The sequence below is a fragment of the Festucalex cinctus genome, chromosome 3, assembly GCF_051991245.1.
Source record: "Festucalex cinctus isolate MCC-2025b chromosome 3, RoL_Fcin_1.0, whole genome shotgun sequence".
In the NCBI taxonomy this organism is placed as follows: domain Eukaryota; kingdom Metazoa; phylum Chordata; class Actinopteri; order Syngnathiformes; family Syngnathidae; genus Festucalex; species Festucalex cinctus.
Genome location: NC_135413.1, coordinates 24,730,874 through 24,750,667, shown reverse-complemented (window position 1 = coordinate 24,750,667; position 19,794 = coordinate 24,730,874). Strand labels below are relative to the sequence as shown.

At 39.8% G+C, this 19,794-nt stretch overlaps 3 protein-coding genes and 1 long non-coding RNA gene across 6 annotated transcripts; 2 read left to right on the top strand and 2 right to left on the bottom strand.

Annotated features, from left to right (window-relative positions):
• Positions 1 to 240: 240 nt before the first annotated feature.
• On the top strand, positions 241 to 9,101 carry lmf2a (lipase maturation factor 2a). Its single transcript, XM_077517001.1, has 14 exons — positions 241 to 492; positions 930 to 1,183; positions 1,255 to 1,283; positions 3,089 to 3,282; positions 3,418 to 3,596; positions 3,684 to 3,822; positions 5,100 to 5,228; positions 5,304 to 5,409; positions 5,489 to 5,585; positions 5,665 to 5,847; positions 7,209 to 7,377; positions 7,483 to 7,594; positions 7,676 to 7,784; positions 8,406 to 9,101. The coding sequence occupies exons 1-14, from the start codon at positions 399 to 401 to the stop codon at positions 8,775 to 8,777; spliced, it is 2,166 nt and encodes a 721-aa protein (XP_077373127.1). The 5' UTR covers positions 241 to 398; the 3' UTR covers positions 8,778 to 9,101.
• On the bottom strand, positions 8,894 to 13,498 carry miox (myo-inositol oxygenase). 3 transcript variants are annotated; one of them, XM_077517003.1, is made up of 10 exons: positions 13,021 to 13,387; positions 12,869 to 12,943; positions 12,215 to 12,295; positions 11,459 to 11,621; positions 10,958 to 11,025; positions 10,282 to 10,391; positions 10,024 to 10,091; positions 9,688 to 9,737; positions 9,491 to 9,603; positions 8,894 to 9,347 (listed from the first exon to the last, which is right to left on the bottom strand). In XM_077517003.1, exons 1-10 carry the CDS (start codon positions 13,036 to 13,038, stop codon positions 9,239 to 9,241), a joined length of 855 nt encoding a protein of 284 aa, XP_077373129.1. In that variant the 5' UTR covers positions 13,039 to 13,387; the 3' UTR covers positions 8,894 to 9,238. The 3 variants fall into 3 exon arrangements, with proteins under 3 accessions (XP_077373129.1, XP_077373128.1, XP_077373130.1); XM_077517002.1 differs by having other exon boundaries at positions 9,491 to 9,737; positions 13,021 to 13,498; XM_077517004.1 differs by having other exon boundaries at positions 9,491 to 9,737; positions 12,215 to 12,312; positions 13,021 to 13,039.
• On the top strand, positions 11,357 to 19,557 carry LOC144016200 (uncharacterized). The gene is made up of 3 exons (XR_013282859.1): positions 11,357 to 11,641; positions 19,132 to 19,264; positions 19,421 to 19,557. It is a non-coding gene; the product is annotated as an uncharacterized LOC144016200 (long non-coding RNA).
• Positions 14,233 to 19,495, bottom strand: adm2b (adrenomedullin 2b). Its single transcript, XM_077517005.1, has 2 exons — positions 19,112 to 19,495; positions 14,233 to 15,334 (listed from the first exon to the last, which is right to left on the bottom strand). The coding sequence occupies exons 1-2, from the start codon at positions 19,216 to 19,218 to the stop codon at positions 14,965 to 14,967; spliced, it is 477 nt and encodes a 158-aa protein (XP_077373131.1). The 5' UTR covers positions 19,219 to 19,495; the 3' UTR covers positions 14,233 to 14,964.
• Positions 19,558 to 19,794: the final 237 nt, after the last annotated feature.

Below are 19,794 nucleotides of genomic sequence, written 5' to 3'. Positions count from 1 at the left end.
TTTGTTTTTCCTATATTTTGTCAAGAATTATGACGAAGATTTATACAAACTATGCTTTTATTAATATCGATTATAACGGCAAATAAAATATTTCTAAGCGTTTTGAAAAGCTTTATTTTCTCCCACCGAACCTGAACGCACTATCACGGTATTCTCGCGACATTCTCTCATGTCCAACGCTTGATCAATGAACACTCCGCGGCGGTGGGTGTCGCTAGCGAGTCACTCAACATAAACGTAAACGCCAGTACTGTGAACGTGGCTAGATATCAGTACGGTAGCCCGGCGCTGTCTGGCACCCGGCTCCTTCGCGTCCCCCGCGGGCTGGGCGAGCTACTCGTCTCGAACGTCGCGCGGTCGCAGGGTCGTCCCGCCCAGGATCAAGCTCATTCCCAAACATGGGGGAAACCGTTTTTCCACGGCGTATGTTCCTCTGGTGCATGGCTGCCATTTATTTGGTTGCATTTGTTTCGCTCTACGTGCAAATTCCAGGTAAGGCGACTTTGAAGATTGACATACTCTAGTTGGCTTTACCGACCTACCTTGCTGATAGTTCGGAACTCGGTACAGCGGTATACGTGGCTCGGGAAAGTTTTTTGGAATGGTTCCGCCTTTTAAAAGTGAAACTTAGAACATTAATCGACGCACACAAAGTAGTCTAGGTATAAACACCGAACTCAGATTTGAACTACATTACCCATAATTCCCAGTGTACAACACTGGCAGGTATGTAGGAAATCTGGAGAGAATGGTGTTGGTCATGTTTTTGGTACGCATTTGTATACAAACACGTCTTGTAGCATTCTACCACTTCCACTAAATTACAACTCACAATAACATTTGGAACAGAGCTTACAGAATAACAATTTTAATAATCAGCACTAGCTTTGATTGATTTAAATTAAACTGTTTGTTGGTGTTTTTTGTAGGTCTCTATGGCAACGACGGTCTCCTCCCGGCTCGTAAGCAGTTGCGCTTCAGCGGCAAGTCTCTGGGCGAGCAGATGCTGGACTCGCCCACCCTACTGTGGCTCAGCCCTCACCTGGGCCTTGACACACACACGGCAATGGAGTTGCTGTGCCTGGTGGGGGCGGCGCTCAGCCTGGCCGCCACGCTGGTGGCGGGGCTGCGGGACAGCGTGGTCTTCTTCTGCCTCTGGGCTTTGTACTTGTCCATGTACCAGGTAATGTTGACGTACTGCCAGGAGATGATAATGAAGCGTGTGTCGTCTTTCTCACTTTGTTTCTGTGGCAGGTGGGGCAGGTTTTCCTCTACTTCCAATGGTGAGTGGGCACGTTCTTAAAATGGCAGAATGCTGATAAATTGCTAGAACCCTGGGGCTCCGCATCCCAATTTATATTGTATTGTAATTTCTGCAATCTGGTGGACGAGGTTTTAATTTATTTGGGCTTCCTATGACATTACATCGCGGGCATAGATAGAGGAACAAAGCTACGTTAGTTGTAGAAAATAAATAATAATTTTAGATCAATTTTGTAGGGCTTAGTGATTATGGTTAAAAAAAAAAAAAAGTAACAACATAATGGACTGATATTGAAATCACAATGAATAAACACAATTATGTATTGATTTAAAAACTTTGTGTTATTACGACCAAAACTTAAATTATAACTTGAAAGACCAACCAAAAATTAAACAAATTACTAAGTAAAATAAAATAAAATAATAATAATGTATTATTGCGATAAAAACAATGGGAAAAAAAATTACTGGCTGATCCTGTTATGTGTGTCTTGGCCTCTTGGGGGCAGTGTGGTTCCCTATATGCATGGAGTACAGACTTCCATTAAGAAAAGAAGCATAGCCCAATCGCAAGGAGCACTTGTGATTGGGCTTTATTAATATTAGAGCTGTCAAACGATTGAATTTTTAAATCAGATTAATCACATCTAAGAATTTTGATTAGTTGCGAAATTAAAAAGGCTTTTTTATCAATGTTTATTGCCTGACAAATTTAAAGAGCACCTGTTATGTGTTAATTTTTCCGACATTTAACGTTATGAGGACGTCTTCAACATTTTTTGATCCACAGCATGCGCTCATCCTCCTCATTTTTTTTCTAATAAGTTAATTACTTACATCATTTAAAATGGAAAAAGTGACCTCAATATGTTGACATGAATAAATATGAATGTCATACGCAAACATTTATTAAATGTTTTACTTTAATGCATGTAGTGTGATTAATCGGTGTTAATAATACATGATTAATGCGCTAATTTTTTTTGATTAATTAATTAGTTAACGCTTTAACTATGACAGTGCTAATTAATATTTTTCACAGATTAGGATGACAATATACTTTTGAGTATTGTTATTAGGGCTGCACGATATTGGAAAAACATGCGATATACTTGCTGAACATAGCGATATCGATATTATTGCGATATTTACCTAAAGAAATTACATTTTTATTACCTAATGAAAGAAAAAGATTTTTCATGGGGCAAAATAAGCAACCTTCATGTAATCTTAGTTAATAAATTGTAATTATGTCTTGATAATTTTCAACTATTGAATGGCGATGCACATTTTAGTTAGCATCTGACTGGTCAAATTCATATAAAAAGCATAAAATTCCATATAAAACTTATTGCGTGCCTTTGCGATATGCATATTGCAAGGGCCAATATCGCGATATCGATATTTTTTCGATATATTGTGCAGCCCTAATTGTTTTATTGCCTTTCTGTATTTTTCTTACAGCGTTAGTGTTATTATTCACTCACTGAATGCAATGCTAATTTTCTATTAGCCTGTCAATGGCATTTTACATTGACTACGAACATTAGCACTAGCAGTGTTTCTAAAACAGTATGTTTTATATTTTAATTTACAATACTTATTGTTTTTGTCAGGTGTTTACATTAAACTCCAACAGTGGTGTAATTCAACAGTAAAGCAGCTCAGGGAGGGTGGAATAACATTCGTCATACAAGGTGTATTCAGGGTGCAGAATTAATTGCCCTGCCCTACAATTAAATGTAAATGTGTAGCGCCCCTGATTTCTCATTACTCTCGCAATGACTGAGAATCACCTGAACAAGCCCCTCTGTTTTGCCTCTAGGGACAACCTGCTTCTGGAGACGGGCTTCCTCACCATCCTCGTGGCTCCAATGACTCTCATCAGGGGCTCCCGGGCGGTCTCCGAGCACGACCGCATCACCTTTTGGCTCGTCCGATGGCTGCTCTTCCGCCTCATGTTTGCCTCCGGAGTGGTGAAGCTCACGTCACGTTGTCCTACTTGGTGGGGCTTAACCGGTATGACATCTTCTGTCACTCATACGTCTCGTTTGAAGAGTAAAACACCTTTGGCAGCATGACCGATTTTCTGCCGAGATCATGAGTTGTATTCTTTCAGTGACCAAGCTCTTCTGCCCCATTTGTATCAACCAGCGATGACTTACCACTACGAAACCCAGTGCATTCCCACCCCACTGGCTTGGTTTGCCCACCAGTTGCCCGTGTGGTGGCAGAAGCTGAGCGTGGCGGGAACCTTCACCATCGAGATCGCCATGCCGCTGCTCTTTTTCAGTCCTCTGCGCAGGCTCCGACTCGGCGCTTTCTACTTGCAGGTGAGCGGCGTCACGTGTCGGGTCTTGAGCACGCGCGCCTGCAATCGTTTGAAGGATATTTTCTTTCTGTTTCGTTTTTCTGTACAGGCGCTGTTGCAAGTGTTGATCATTTTGTCAGGCAACTATAATTTCTTTAACCTTCTGACCATGGCACTTTGCTTGTCCTTGCTGGATGACCGCCACGTGCGCTTCTGGCTGCGCACGGCAGAAGACTCTCAACACAAAGGTGAGATAAACTATGAAGCTTGTTTGTGTCTTATTGTAGTTCTTTTTTATATTTTAAAGGGATACTTGACTCATTGAGCAATTTTCAGCAGTAAAAAGTTCATATTTTGTCCAGAATTAATTTGATAACATTATTTTTGTAGAATTATTTTTTTTTTTTTAAATGATTTTTTTTTCCCACTTACTGTGAACTGAAGATGACATCACCTGTGCTGAGGAAGTAGATAATGACCAATCATGGCTCATTTTGCTGACCAAACCCAGAAAACAGGTGAGCCAAGATTGGTCACATTGCCTACATCCTCAGGACAGGTGATGACATCTTCAGTTGACAGCAAGTAGAAAAAATAGTTTTTAAAGGTATTAATTGTATACAAAAATAATGTGGTTATCAAGTTCATTCTGGACAAAATGCTAACTTTTTGCTACTGAAAATGGCTGAATGAGTCAAGTATCCCTTTAAAGCTGTATTGTGGAGTTGGTTACTTTTTTACACATGACTGCCACCTCTGGCCTAAAGTGTAATTGCAGTGTCTGTATAGACCTTGTGCATGTCAATTTTAAGAGGAACCACACTGAAAAGAAAAATACTTTAAAAAATTACCGTAGTTTAACCCAGGTGTACTCAGTATTTATACTAGTACTATTTTTTTTTTTTTTTTTTTAAAAAGGTAATGTAAGATTTTTCTCAAAATATTCCAACCTCATAAAATGAAAACATTTTGACAAATATTCTTGTATTGCTAAGATTTTATTGTAAAGTTGCCGCGTTATTTTTTCCCCCTCATGATTCTCATAATTTTAATGACTTTAGTCTCATAAAATGACATTTTTCTTATTATACTTACTCAATCTTTGAAATGCTCATTTTAGTGTTTTTAGTGTAATTCTATGACTTTAATTGTTTGTTTGTTTTTCTTAACAGTGTGCTCTGAATATTACTTCATATAGAGATTCAAATATGGATCTCCAGACAGTTAGTCTGCTAGTAATATTACATTTTACTCTGTCACATGTCACATCTTTCTTTCATAATGTTGCAGTTGTTATTTTCTACTTTTTTTCTTGATAATCTTTTACTATTAAGACTATTTTTGAAATTGTCTGTGCCGCAAATACTATTATGTATTTCATAGATTTGAAAATCTTTGTCGTGCTAACCACCAGCTCGCCATGCTTCTAAAATTACTTTGTTCTTGTAACGTTTTGACTATACAGTAATTATTTTCTGTTGGTGTGACCCTAAAAATTCATTCATGCATGATATGCTCCATTCAGAGTCCAAACTGTCGTCGTGGCTGTGGTACATTCTGGAGATCGCCGTCTTGTCTCTGGTTATCATTGGCGCAATCGTGTGTTTTGACCTGAAAGTGGATATGACGGCGAGAGCCATCACTTCCAAAATGGGTACGGTCTGTGTGAGAGGGCTGTCTTTTAATATACACGGAAAAAAAAATCATTTTTTTTTTAAACCTCCTTCAGCATTCACCTACCACCACTTCAGCCACTTTCTCAAAAGTGTCATCTTCCCATGCGTGTGGGTCGGAGTTCTCTCCCTTACTTGCGAGATTCTCGTAGCCTTGTACAGGTACCACTCCTGTGTTTTGCGTGTGCGACAATATTCATAATGGCTTGTTTTGATGTTTAAAAATGACATTTCCTTCCAGGTGTGCACGTGTCTCTGGTTTCCTCAGGAGGTTTTGGTCTACGCTCCAGTGGACAGTATTTGCTGCCGCCGCCGTGGCCATGTTTGCCATCAGTCTGGTGAGTTGAGCTTCACGTGCCATGATTAAATCCGCTTTAAATGATTGTTTCCAGCAATTAATTATTTTTTTTTTTGCAGGTGCCATTCACCTACATAGAATACGACTCCACTTCCAAGCTGTGGCCCGAAGTGCGTCGAGCCTACACTCTCGTGGATCGCTACCAGCTAGTTAACTCGTACGGGTTGTTCCGAAGGATGACTGGCGTGGGTGGGCGGCCCGAGGTCGTCATAGAGGGAAGTAACGACGGCATCAGCTGGACGGTGAGAGGAGCAAAACTAAGTCTTTGTTTGGAATCACTCACTATCTGCTAGGAATTTTTTTTCTGCAAACTCAGTATATAGTGCCCATAATGTGGATGGACAAAGGGCTTCATATGTGTTGATTTTGTAAAATACTGTACACTTAGTTCATGACAACGTAATGTAAATTATTCATTTTATTTTGGAAGGTGTACCAGCTGATGTTGATCTGGTACATTGTAATGATATGAAAGCAATCAGTTCAAAATCTATTTTTGTCGCACTAAAGACTGAACTGAACTAAATAGTCGTCTATACAAAAATCTGAATTTAATGGTACCTTGTCTTACAAGTGCCCCAAATTTAAGAATTTTTTGAGTTATGAGCAGTCGCCCGGTCAAATTGATTTGGAGCCAAATTTTCAAATGAGCTTCATTAGCTCTGCCACTAGATGGCAGCAGTTAACTTCACAACATCTGGCCACCATCAGTCCACTGTAATTAGTACAGGTACAGTTGTTTTGTTCTCACATTTGACTTTTTTTTTTTTTTATTAAGTTTTTAAGTCAAGGTAGGACTGTAAATAAATAATTGTGATTGGGATCCGGGTCCATAACCTGCGTCCTTTCAACCGCGTGTGACTGTTTCATCCTTCTGCTGCGGTTTGACTGAAATAATTAATTTAAATAATTTCATTTTTCAGAAGTAATTCAAAATTTGAAGATTTTGAAAATGTGTATTTATTTATTTATTTATTTAATTTTTAACTCAGTTGCTCCCAAAAACCGCATAAAAACGTTCTATTTTAATTATTAACATGGTCCCAAAAATGTATTTGTACATTTTTTTTTGTTTTTGTTTTTTTGTACTAGAGCATACAGAAGGCTTTGATGCAGCCACTGATATGAAGAGGCCGCTTAAAGCAATGGTAGTTATTACAAAAAATGGCCAGCAGGTGGCAGCAGACTATAAGAGATTAATTGCGCCAATGTTGCAACAAGCTCTTTTCCCCAGTGTTTTCAACAGGTTTTTGAATAATGATGAAACTTAGCTATATTCTAATGCTAATTGCTGCAAAATGGAAACAGATAAAAAAAAAATCCCCCGATGAAAGAAGAGACTCCAGTCTTTCTTTTAGTAGGTTCCATGTTTTATAGCAATAGAACACAATATTCTGTGGGCCTTGCAAAAAATCAGTCAAAATCCAGTAAAACTGATTGGACGGGGGTTTGATTCGGTCAAAATGCCTGGGAGTGAAAGAGTTAATTAAAACATTGAAAATTTGACGATTGCCCTTGAAACATTTCATCAAACCTTTTTCTACTCTTTTTAGAAGTGATTTTTGTGGCACTTTTTATTTTATTTTCCTTCCTCCCCTTGCAGGAAATCGACTTTATGTACAAACCTGGCAACCTGAGCGCTCCGCCCCCAATGGTGACGCCCCACCAGCCCCGCTTGGACTGGCAGATGTGGTTCGCCGCCCTCGGCAGCCACACGCAGGCGCCGTGGTTCACCAGCCTCGTGCACCGACTCCTGCAGGGCAAGACGGACGGTAAGGGCCGCTTCTGATAACGGAGTCTGCTCCTTGCCAGACGACGCAGTAATTGTGTGAATTTGGCTTCATTCATGGCTGACGCACTTTGCTTGTGTCGCGCAGTCATCGAGCTGATCCAGACAGACGTCACTCGTTACCCTTTCCACCAGCAGCCCCCTGCCTACCTGCGAGCCCACCGCTACAGATACTGGTTTACCGAACCCAAAGAGGATGGGTCAGTAGAACTCTCCTTATTCAGTTTCTAAATCAAATACTTAAGCAACAGGTACAATAATAAGATTCTGCTTGAGTACAGAACTTACCCTCAGCGCTGGTGGAGGAGGGTCTACAGTGATGAATTTTACCCTGTCGTGCATCTGGGCCACCCATTCCTCGAGAACATGCTCCAGCAACATGGACTCAAGGTACCTTTGTGGGAGGGCGGTGTGCATTCGGTACTTGAGGACTTTTTCTTGTATAAACGTTTTGTTAGGCATGCTAGAACAGATTAAAGGTATTTCAGCGCATTTCAACAGGTTAACTCATTTGCTACCAAAAACGTAGAAATACGTTCTATTTTAAATGTTTAAGCGTGCCAAAGATGTATTTATACGTGTTTTTTTTTGGTTTGTTTGTTTGTTTTTTTAATGCTAGAGCATACAGAAGGCTTTGATGCAGCCTCTCAACTGCAATGAACGGGTAAAAAAAAAAATGGTAGTAATTACAAAAATGACCAGCAGGTGGCAGCAGAGTATACGAGATCAACCAGGGCCACTAATTGCTGCAAAACGGAAACAGAAATATACTTTTTTTTTTTTTTTTTTCCTGATATAAAAACAGACTGAACTTTCTTTTGGTAGGTTCCATGTTTTTATAGCAATAGAACACAATATTCTGTGGGCCTTGCAAAATCAGTCAAAATCCAGTTAACAGTGAAAATGGCTGGGAGTGAATGAGTTGCAAGTTGCTGCTTACTTCCATCTAAACTGAACATTACTGTATATATATATAAACTTGACCTGATTGTATGAATAACAACTTGGCAGGAGAAGTCGCCTCCACGCCGCCAGTTGAACTCCGCCGTGGCCCGGGCCGTGCGGTGGGTGCGCGCCCAGGTGTCAGGCGTCCCCGCCCCCACGCTCATCTGGACCCTGGTCGGCTGCAGCGCCACCTTGTGCCTGCTGCTGGCCTTGGCCAGGAGGCAAAGACACGCCACGGGTATTTCTGATCCGAAAGACGCGGCGCCGCCCGACGCAAAAAAGGCGGTGGATGAGGATTATGAGGAAGAAGAGGGTTGTGTTGGTGAAAAGGAGGGTGAGGTTGAAGACGAGGGTGAGGTGGAGGATGGTGAGAATGGGGGAGAGGATGTCACCGATGATGATGAAGAGGAGGAGGAGGAAGTAGAGTCAGAAGAATAACAGTGAGAGAAAAGGGCTGATGATACCAAATTGAGCAGAGGTATGTGTGTATATATTTGTACTTCCTGTTTGGGCTCACTTGTGTACATGTTCATATAAAATATCACTTTGAATGATTTATTTTTAAATTTTATTTGGGGAAACACACATTGCAACCGACATGCACCTGGAAGTTGCATTTAAGCATTTTTTTTTCTACTTGTGGTAACTTCAAGTTGTGTCAATGTAGCACTTTTATACACACAAATGTCCCTTTTGTTTGTGTGCACTACATAAAAACATTTTTATAAAAACACTGAAATACAATAAATGGTTGTCCTGAAAGTGAACCTGCTTCATACCTTTTACCAAAAAAAAAACAACACACAGTGACTAAATATTGTAAATTTGCATGGTTTAAAAAGAAAAGAAAAGAAAAAAACGCTGTTTGTTGGTGAATGAATAACTTTGGCTGTGCTCTTTCACCACTTCAGTACGCCGGGACAGTACTTGTCAATCAGTGACTGATAGTATGGACGCAGCTTCTCCACGTCAGGCAGCTCCGACGCTTTTGTGTAGAGATCGAATTTGCTGCAAGGAAAACACACACACACACACACACATAGGTGCAGTTAAGGTCAAAATTCTTAGCACCTACAGAAACTAGTGGACATTTAGGGCTTATTACGGTTTAACTTTAGGTGACTTCAAACAACAAATTGTCCGCCACTCACTTAAACTCGTTGACCCACGGCAGCATTTGCAGGTCTTTGTCGTCACACAGGTACATGTAGTCGCCTTGGGAGTGCCATGGGTAGAAGGAATGGTAGCGGATCATGTTGAGGCCCTGCGAGGACGGCACACAAACATAGCGTGGCACTGAGTCGGGGCGTGACCATGGGAGGATGACTCGACGAGGGCGGTTACTCGCCTCCTCGGGGATGCTGCACTTGTTGAACTGCAGAACACGGTAAAGGTACTCTGAGGCACACAACATCAAGACATAGACCTATAGACCTGCAGTAGCTCCGCTTCAGTCTACACCTTTTGGTCTTTGGTTGGTTTAAATAAGACTTTTTTTTTTTTTTTCTTCTTCTTTTTTTTTTTTTTTTTTTTTTTTCCTCCAGAAAATAATCTCTGATTTTAAAATGCTATGACTAATTAAGATACAATACAACTTGTATCAAAGGACCATAATAAATAACTCTTTTGGACCCAAATTAAGTTAATTTTGAGCCAACTTTTTTTTTTTTTTTTTGTCACTCACCATCATGACCCCAGGACAAGAGGACATTGTCAAGCCCACAGTTTGCTTTGTAGATTCCATATTTAGAGCTGAACAAACATCAAAATACATGAAAAGTATTTCATCTTTAAGAAAATAGTGATTGCCATGTAAAAACTAAGAATAAAATATGCTGTACTTCATTTGTGCGATCACTTTTCTTTTAAGAGGAAATTAGCCCATCAAGCCTTGACGACAAATCCTGCGTTTGGGTGTCAGTTTTAACGGGAGAATATCTACTTGTATCTGGGATTTTTGTCGTCCGGGTTCTCTTTGAAGGTGCTGTCTCGGAAAACGATGGAGTCCTGAAACGCGCAGCCCACGGGGAACGTGTCACCCACCACGGCCCACTGTGGACAGATGTGGAAGAAAGACCATGAACCACAAGTAGGATTCCATCTCACTAATACTGTGCGTTTTCTAAAAATCTAAAAATACATTTCAGTTTGACCTGAAAGAGCCGCAGTGTTAAAACGGCCAGGTTGAACTGTGTTTGTTAGGTTGCAGCGCCCTCTGTTGGTCAGTTTATTGACACTGTTTCAATTATAGTTGGGCATGTTCTTGGCCACCTATGCTTGTTAAGACCCAAGTTAATCAATCAACAGACGTAGTTGGTCGCTACACGTTCACACGGACACGCTGTAGTGTGTTCAAACCGGACATACTGCAGCGGGTATCGACCTCATATTATTCATTCTTACCAGCAAATATTTTTCATGCAGTGTACACAATCTTCGCAGCATTTTCGGACATTTTCAAATATTTGTTGTTTTGATTCACTTTCAGACAAATCATAGTGGTAAAAACAACAAATAGAGGATTTTTATTGCTGCTATACGTAAAAACGGTTAACGTTCGACCTGAACGGTAGGTAAGAGTTGATACAAAAAAAAAATAAAAAAATATTACGTCTTACCTGAGGTTCCCCCCACAGCGCCATTACTTTCCCAACGTCATGAATCAGACCCACGAGCTGGAACCAGTCTGGAAGGAAGACATTTATGAAACAGACTCCATTTGGGGTGCTAATGGTTCATACCCTATCACATTTATGGCCTCAACTGGCATGTCTTAATCCAGCCCAACGAGCATTTACATTAACATAATCCTGTTTAGTTGTTGTATTCTTTTACAGTAGAATGATTTTTTCCCCCCTCTACAATTGGCGATGTGTTTACGTCAAACAATACTGCAATATGCTTCAATTTAATTTGATCTGAGACTGGATTGACATTGGTGCTCGGAGTGAACTTGTTTGCTGATAGGGGGGTGGGGGGGGGGGGGGGGGGGGGGGGGGGAGAAGATTTTAGCTTGAGGTAAGTGTTCATTTGTCTGTTTTTGTTAACTGTCAGGGTATATTACATTTTATACCTGTCACACTTTCCTGAAGATGTTAGTGACTACATACAGTACATACCTTTGTCTGGGTGCTCTTTGCGAACGCCCTCGGCCGTCTGGAAGGCGTGGAAGGAGTTGGGGAAGTCCACATCTGGATCGGACTCGTCCACCAGCTGGTCCAGGGACATGATGGCATCCATCATGGGCATCTCGGCGTGAGTGCAGCCACTCCATTCCAAGTGCTGCGGGAAAGGCCCAAAAGGTAGCGGAACCTTTGATTTATTTCTGTTGTAGTCTTCAGAACTCTTCTCGTGAGACTGTCTGAATGTCAATTATCACTTCTTATGTCATGCTTCATTTTGGAACTCTGGACCTAATCTCAAAATGCCCAAGCGATGGTTTACAACTAAAAATAAAAAATTAAAAGTCAAGGTACCACCACTATTTGAATATGAAAAAAAAAAAAAAAAAGAGCCAAAGCAGATTTGCAGTTGTTTTTAAGATGAGCATTAGCAAACGGCAACAACACCCCGCAGTAGATGGGGAGGGGTGAGCAGTGGCGGATTTGCACGAGATGGGGCAGCATTCTTCTTAACACATTACAACATATGTCCGGGATAATTATGTTCAATTATTATGTTGGCCTGGAAAAAAAAATCAAAATCAGATTATAATAATAGCAATTAAATATCGAAGGTTAGACTGCACTGAAGATATGGGTTACCAAACAATTGAAATTTCCAACTGAAAATGTCCTGGCTTAGTGACTTAATAGATAATAAAAATAATCATAAACATGGATTCAGAGAATGTATGTTAGTGTGTGCAGTCTCACCTTTCGCTTGACAAAGTCCACATTCTGGTTGGTATGCATCAGCTTGTATGTGTTGTACACATGGTCAGCAACACTCTCCTTCTGTGATGACACAATCACTGTAATTTAAATATCAATTTGCATTTACAGGTTTGAAGCGTCAATTTACGGCAGCTCTTGTTTATTTAGGCTCGATGCAGGTCTACCAAATGAACTGTCCAGTGAGTAGCCACGCATGAACATACTGAAAAACAGATTCTCAGTTTTGGCCTAAACATTCACACACGCAAATGTTCAAACTAATGACTACATACACAATGGTCCATTTTAATACATGAATGTATGGTTAGGGTCACAAAATATTTGATAACTTTTTTTGAAATTTTGAGGATTACGGCTAAAAAAACAAACAAACAAAAAAACATAATTAACCATCTCAATAATTTAGAATATTACATAAGAAACATAATATTTAACAATATCAATAATAGGTTAGAATTCACTACTGAAAATGCACCTGTATATATGTATGTATCTACACTGGTGCATTCCTACCAACTGTCGACATTTTTTTCTGTACCATCATTCAATTTGTTCAATTTCAGGCTTTGTACATATACTGTATGTAAACATTGACAACATTTGGTTTCCAATGTCTTCATTTGTTTAACTTGCCTCAAAGTTTCTGTAGTCTTCCTTTTTGTTTTTCGGTATCAGATTTGTCTGATAATCGAGATACGGATCTGGACCCTGCATTTGTGGAAAACCAAACAACAATATCATCTAGATGTACATAACGTACAGTGGGGAAAGTTTTCCTTACTTACCAAATTGATGACACTCATGCTTGTCAGATGACAAGTTGTTGTTGTGTCACCAATTTATATGTTGCGTCTGCCTGTGTGTGTCCAGTCACAGTTTAACCAAACTTCAGTGAACCCAACGGGGTGTCTGTATTCAACCTTGACCTTTTGTGTGTTTATGTAATCCTGCCCATGTTCCGAGTTTTCCAATAACTTGTTTTCACCCGTCGAGAAGTGCTCAGTGTGCTTCTTCGCCAACGCCAACTAGTTGATCTTTAATAACACTGAAAATATCACTTTTTAATCCTATAAAAGCTTTGACCTCGCTCACATCACTCGTGATCACCCACCTGCCTATTGAGTATTATGATCATGCTAAATCGCCATTTGACGAGTCATCTTTTTTTATACTCCAAAGTTTGAATTTACAAGCCAAAAATCAATAGCAGCGTCACCCCTTTGTTGGCCATCCGAAAAGGGGACACACCAACAAAAGCCTAACTCAGACAAGACAAATGGATAAAGCCTGATCTAACCAACTTATCACACCGAAAAAGCTGCACTTTTCACACGACGTAATTTCGCCATCAAGCCGGAATAACTCGCTATAGTGTACCTTATCGCGGCAACAGGTTGAGCCTTCAGAAACAACCATTTACCAGACGTAGAGTCAACCAGAACAGGACTGTCAGCATCTCACTGGAATGGCCTCTGAAGGTTGGAGAAAAGGACAACACCAAGTATCAAAGTAGTAGAAAAAAGGGCTGTAACGCATTTCAAAGCAGTCAACTAAACAGTGTTTTGTCAACAAATGGTGACTTCTCCACATAAAAGGTGTCCATGTTTTATAGTGTTTGTTATGAAAACCTTGTCGGTGTGAAAGAGTCATTGCCAGTTATTGAAAACTTGATTTCAGTTACTGCTCAGGATGGCCCATAAAGTTAGGAACGTTGACAGATTTGCAATGTCACGGTGCACAAATTTGATGCCAGTAGATTTGGACTTTCCTCCTGTGAGTGTGTGTTTAAGTCTGGGGTGAGTGAGTGTGCGTGTGAATGACTAAGGGTGTGTTCGGGTGAGAGACAGAAATTGTCCCAATCATAAATAATGTTCTTATCAATCAAAAACAATAACATTGCAACTCAAACAAGATGTAGAAACCATAACATGCACACACAGGGGCGTTTGATGGTTGTTTATTACATAATATGCTTTAAAAAAAAAAAAAAAAAAAAAAAAGTGGTCTACTAAGGTAAACATCGCTCGTAACAGGAAAACGAGGTTTTAGTAATGTGTGTACATTTAAGAGTTAAATAACAGTGCTTTAGAAGTCAAACTCAATAACAGACTCAATACAGTGCTTGTAACTTTTCACCTCAAATAACACTCGAATAATCCGACATGCTTCAATGAAAATGGATCAAAGGCATATAATGTTAAAGCCTTGAAAATCATTCCGTTGCAGTAAGGCTTCCTTCCACTAATTGCAATAAAGAATGTCAATTCCATGGATAAATTAGGCTAAATTTCCATCTAAAATTCTTTTGATTTTCTTAAGTGCACGGTGGTTCTTTTGGCTGCTCGAGTGTGCGTGCGTGTTTTGTTTTGTGGTTAAAAAAAACCTTCTCGTCTTGTCCTCCTCCGACAATCTCAAAACTGAGCATTCCAAGCATGAAAGCCATTTTGATCCTAGTTATTTAATTAGTTGTTACATGGGACAAGGAAGAATTGTTTAATACTCTTAAAAAAAAAATTCTAATAGAACCAGGAATTGTTTTGACAAAGTCATGACCAAACACCTGTTGTGAATTTGGTCATTGTTAGAGAGCAACACGTTGGGGATGAAGTACTGAAACACTAAGCTTTTGGACATGTGTATTGAAAACTTTTGATTAGGTCAAATTGAAGTTCACCCAAAATGGAGCACAATTCTACGATGAGTAACAAAATGCTAACTGAATGCAAGTCTTAGCCGTAGCTGTGAGGACTGCGAGGGTTGATGGGGGAGGAGTCTTCCCTGCCACTGCGTCCAATCAGCTGGTAGAGGCGATGGCTGAGGTTCTGCACCTGACAGGTGCCCAGGACGCAGCCCGCCCTCATCAGCTGCCGGTGGGCGCTTCGGCCGCTGGCGTGACGACGTCCTCGGAACCGATTCCGGGCGCCCGGCCATGTTTCCTGCTTCATTTCGAACCACCTCAGCGGGGGCTCCTTCGTTAGGAGGACCCGCCAGATGAAACGGCTCTCTGCCAGGGTGATGGCGTCATCAGGGGCGATGGCGTAATTGGACGTAGGCGGCGTTATGAAGGAAGGTGTCATGTGTTTGGAGGATTTGGATGACCTGGAAAACACAAAAGAATGTTTTTGGTTATTTTAATGGTGCCCAACACAAACTTGATTGTGGCATGTTTCACCCACCAACACAAAATTGGTTGGATGTCAGCCATTTTGGCCAAAATGTACATTGATATAATCGGCTGCTAAACACTACACATGCTTAAGACTGAGCATTTTTGCTAAACAATAAGGACATTGTTGTTGCCACACTTTAAGAAATTAATAAGATAACTGAAAGCAAAAAGCAAAGTGAAACAGCAAAAGCTAACATCTGCATGCTAACGCTTCAATTTAGAATAGCAAAAACACGTTAGTGATTTGCTAGCAGCTCACAATTGCTACAGTGGTCCTATTTGTTACTAATAGAAAATTAATAGATGCAGACTGAGCACTTTTGATGAACAATAGGGACATTATTTTGGCCACACTTTAAGAAATTAATAAAATAACTGAAAGCAAAAAGCGAAGTGAAAATGGAAAATGCTAACACCTCCATGCTAACACTTCAATTTAGAATAGCAAAAATACATTAGCGATTTGCTAGCAGCTCACAAGTTTGCTACAGTGGTCCTATTTGTTACTAACCGAAAATTAATGTATGCAGATATCAAACTTTATATTTGGAGGAAAAAACACACTCAATGTAATCCATTTGAACTTTTGTCATGTTGTTACTTGTAGCTTATCTTGCTACTTCAGGTGTTAGCATCAGAAGCCAAACTTGCACGGCAGTTGACAACCAAAAACGATGATAATACTCAATTATAATAATTATAAAAATATGGTACAGTACAACAAATTAAAAGATAAACATAAAAAAATATATATTTTTAAAAATTACAAACAACTTCTCGAATAGGAAGCTGTCCTTTTTTTTTTCCTTACTGATATCAATGCAAGCTTTCCAGTTTCTATAATTCACTTCATCACGTTCATTGCAGTTAACTATTTGTAAAAGTGCAGTAAACACATTGCGATCTATTGTCGATAAACACCACCCACAAAATGTTTTTAAATGATTTTATGAATAGTTTAAACCCCCAAACATACCACAAACTATGATCCCAAAACACTGTTACCCATAAAACAAGCTAACAACCATCTCCTAATTGATATGTATCATATTACGAATTACTACTTTCCTACTAGCCAGGCTTGGGCACCATCTTTTAGCCTCTTAAGGGAGTTACACAAAGAGCACAAAGTCTTTCAGCAAATAGCTGAGGATGTTTTATCGGAAAACATCAAACTGCGACAAGGCAGGGATTCACTGTAACTGACCACATTAACATCTTCCTCTGAAGTTATGAGACGTGACTAAATTTTTCGCTAATTCATTTTCACGAGGCTTGCGGCCATTTCATCAAAGGTTTAATTATTAGTTTCTAATTAAAACTTGTGGACACTGTGGTGTCATGCCACTATTGCCAGAATCTATCTTTCCAGTTAATCAGCAATGGCATTTGAGGGTTGCGCAAGAAGGGCCCCCAAAAAAGTAGACGGTTAAAAGGCTCCTCCACTTTCTTGCATTGAATTGAAAAGTACTTCCCTTCCCAGCTCCCTGCTGTCTTGCCTTATCTGGGATAATCACAATACTCTTGACTTGTTTCCTTTCCATTCATGTCCACTCTCTTTCAGGCATTTCACACTGGTGACCATGCAGGAAGGGTAACACATTGTAAGGCTCAAAACAAGAGCAACTCTCACTGCCATAGCACATAATTCATCTTATTTGCTGCATGGTCAGTGGAGTTGAGTGCATTTCTGAACTATATTTTATGACCACTTCAGATTTTTGTCAGATTGTGTTGGGGTATTGCAGTATATAAATTTGCACAGAGTTCCTCCTCCCATTAATTGGCCGCGAATCTGGGTGACGAGCTGCCATTTTTATGTGATGGTTGGACTACACGAAGACGCCATCATCTATTAAGTGTAATTGGAAGGTTTGGTGATGAAGTGCTGCTTTTATGAATGGAAATGCAACCAAAGCTTTTACTGTCTTTATGGGAATAATAAGGCAGCTACACACCTTGTTGCCAGGCAACAAAAGCCATACTCTGTTTATTATTTCCTCTGTCATAGTGCTTAATTACAAGAGAATATGTCCATGTTTTACCATCTACTTTGCCTTGTACAGTACTTGTTGCCAGTGACGGTAATTGTGTTAAATCCGTCACGCTCACTTCCATCCTCCTCTTTCCCACCAGTCGCTGATCTTCAGTGGACCCCCTGCTGTGCAAACTTTTATGAAACTCGTTTTTTCTGCCCTTATGTAATAGTTTGAGAAGAAGATCTCACCGTGCAACATTCAAAAACAAACCAGGAACAGATTTTTACAGACATAAATATGTTCTTTTTTTCACTGAAATGTTACATTGTTACTTATTGGAGACACTAACATAATAAAATATGTTGTGGTTTGTATCATCTCACTGGGGGGCTTTTTTTTTTTTTTTTTTTTTTTTGTGGCTTTGCCGCGAGACGGCCCCACGCTAAGCACATGTGTCCTTGTCCCAAATCCCGTTAAATCACCCTCACCTCCGTCTCACCTCTGGGCCGCTGAAGGGAATGACCTCATTCCTCATTCTCACAACTTTCTTGGGCTCCACTGCAACGCCTGAGAAGCTATTGTGATTGTTTGTCACGAACCCTCTTGATTAAGTCCCAGTAGCCATCTTTATTGACATTGTAAGTACTGTAATGCCCTTGCATGTGTGCAAGAAAAGCCGCAGTCGCCAATGCGCTTTTAGTCATCTATTGTACAGAACAAATAGTCAAATACAAAATGAGATCACTGACTAGGAGCTGTTGTAGGCCACAGCTCACATTCAGACACTCACACACAGACCAGCCAAATCAACTCCGTCTTTTGATGTCACTTGCAAGGCTCATGCCCCTTAAAAGACACACATCCAACACAAATATTGTAATTAAACTTTATTTAAAATGTTTTTCTTTATATTTTCTTACATTTTACTTTGTCTTTATACTATGCAATGCAGTACTATTTTTTTCCTTTTTAAAAAGATAACCAAAAAAATTGTGGTGTTTACTGGGGCTGGAACAGATTGATGGCATTTTAATTAACGAATAACGTGATGTCCTGGTCACTGAACACATTATGGCTAGTTTGTCTTCTCTGCATTAAGTCTCCAGGTAAGTGCCTGATTGTAAATCATTTAAAAATACACTGTAAGTACATTTGATTCATTTCTGTTATTAAAAACGATGATTTCCAGTGTAACCATATGAAACTAGAAGAGATACCAAATAACATCTGGAAAATAAAAAAATGATTTATTTATTTATTTATTTATTTTTTTAAACGATTGTCTTCTTTTAATTGAGGCGCCAGGTGGTCGAGCGCCTGATCATAAATAATTAATAAAACATATATATGGTGACAGTACGTGTCGTAAACTAAGATTATACCTATTTAGTTTTTGTAATATAACAATTATTTTTAGTTCATACATGAAACTATACTAGAAATAACTGAAAAGACCCGGAAAATAATCAGCTTAAAATAAAGCGGCATAATTAAGAGAAACCATTTTGGGGGTCCTAACTTAACCCATGTAGTCGTTTAACGTTACATGTACTGTACTGTTGTTAATTTACTCGAAATATAATCATAGACAAGATCTTCGAGAGAAAAAAAAAAAAAGTAAGAAAAGATTTGTACTACTTATCGTTGCTGTTTTTTGTTTTTTGTTTGTTTGTTTGTTTGTTTTTAATGACCAATTAGTGTTCGAGGGTGTGAGTTGAGAAGTCTTACCTGTGTCTGGTACTCCGGAGGTTGTTGCTCAACGGTACCCGAGACTGGGTCTCAAGGGGCAGGAGGCCGAATAGCAGAAACATCCACGCCGTCAGCAGCGCACGCATGACGGCGCAAAGGAGTCACGGAATCCGCTTTGTCGCACAGAGCAAGGTGCGTTTCAACACACAGGTTGGGCGGATAAAAGAACAGCAATTGTACCGCCAGTTACTTTGAGGAAATTCTTGTGTTTAAAAATGTGGCTTCTCACTAGATGACAAGTGCTGTTTTGAGGGGGAACAGCTGGAGTCATTTGTGTTTCTTGCTTAGAAACTCTGATTGAGGAGGGAGCAAGAGGATGAGGAGGACTGGAGGAGGAGGAAGAAGGCTTCCTGCAACAATCCTTTGAACAACACCTGCACAAGATCACCACAAAACTGGCGTCATATAGTAAACTGTGCATTGAGGTGAGCTACATAACATTGAAGTAAGCGGGCAAATAATTTAAAAGTTGTATTCAATGGGGAAAAAAACCTGTAAAAGTGTTCAAAGCTGGAAAGTTTTCATGGGAATTAACACAAATAAACCACCTCTAGCCAAAAAATGACTTTAAAGGAGTGAAATTAACTTGACCCACTTTTTCATAAATTTGTGAACCCAACATGTGACCTGATATGGACAACAAGAAGGCCACATGCAAGTGT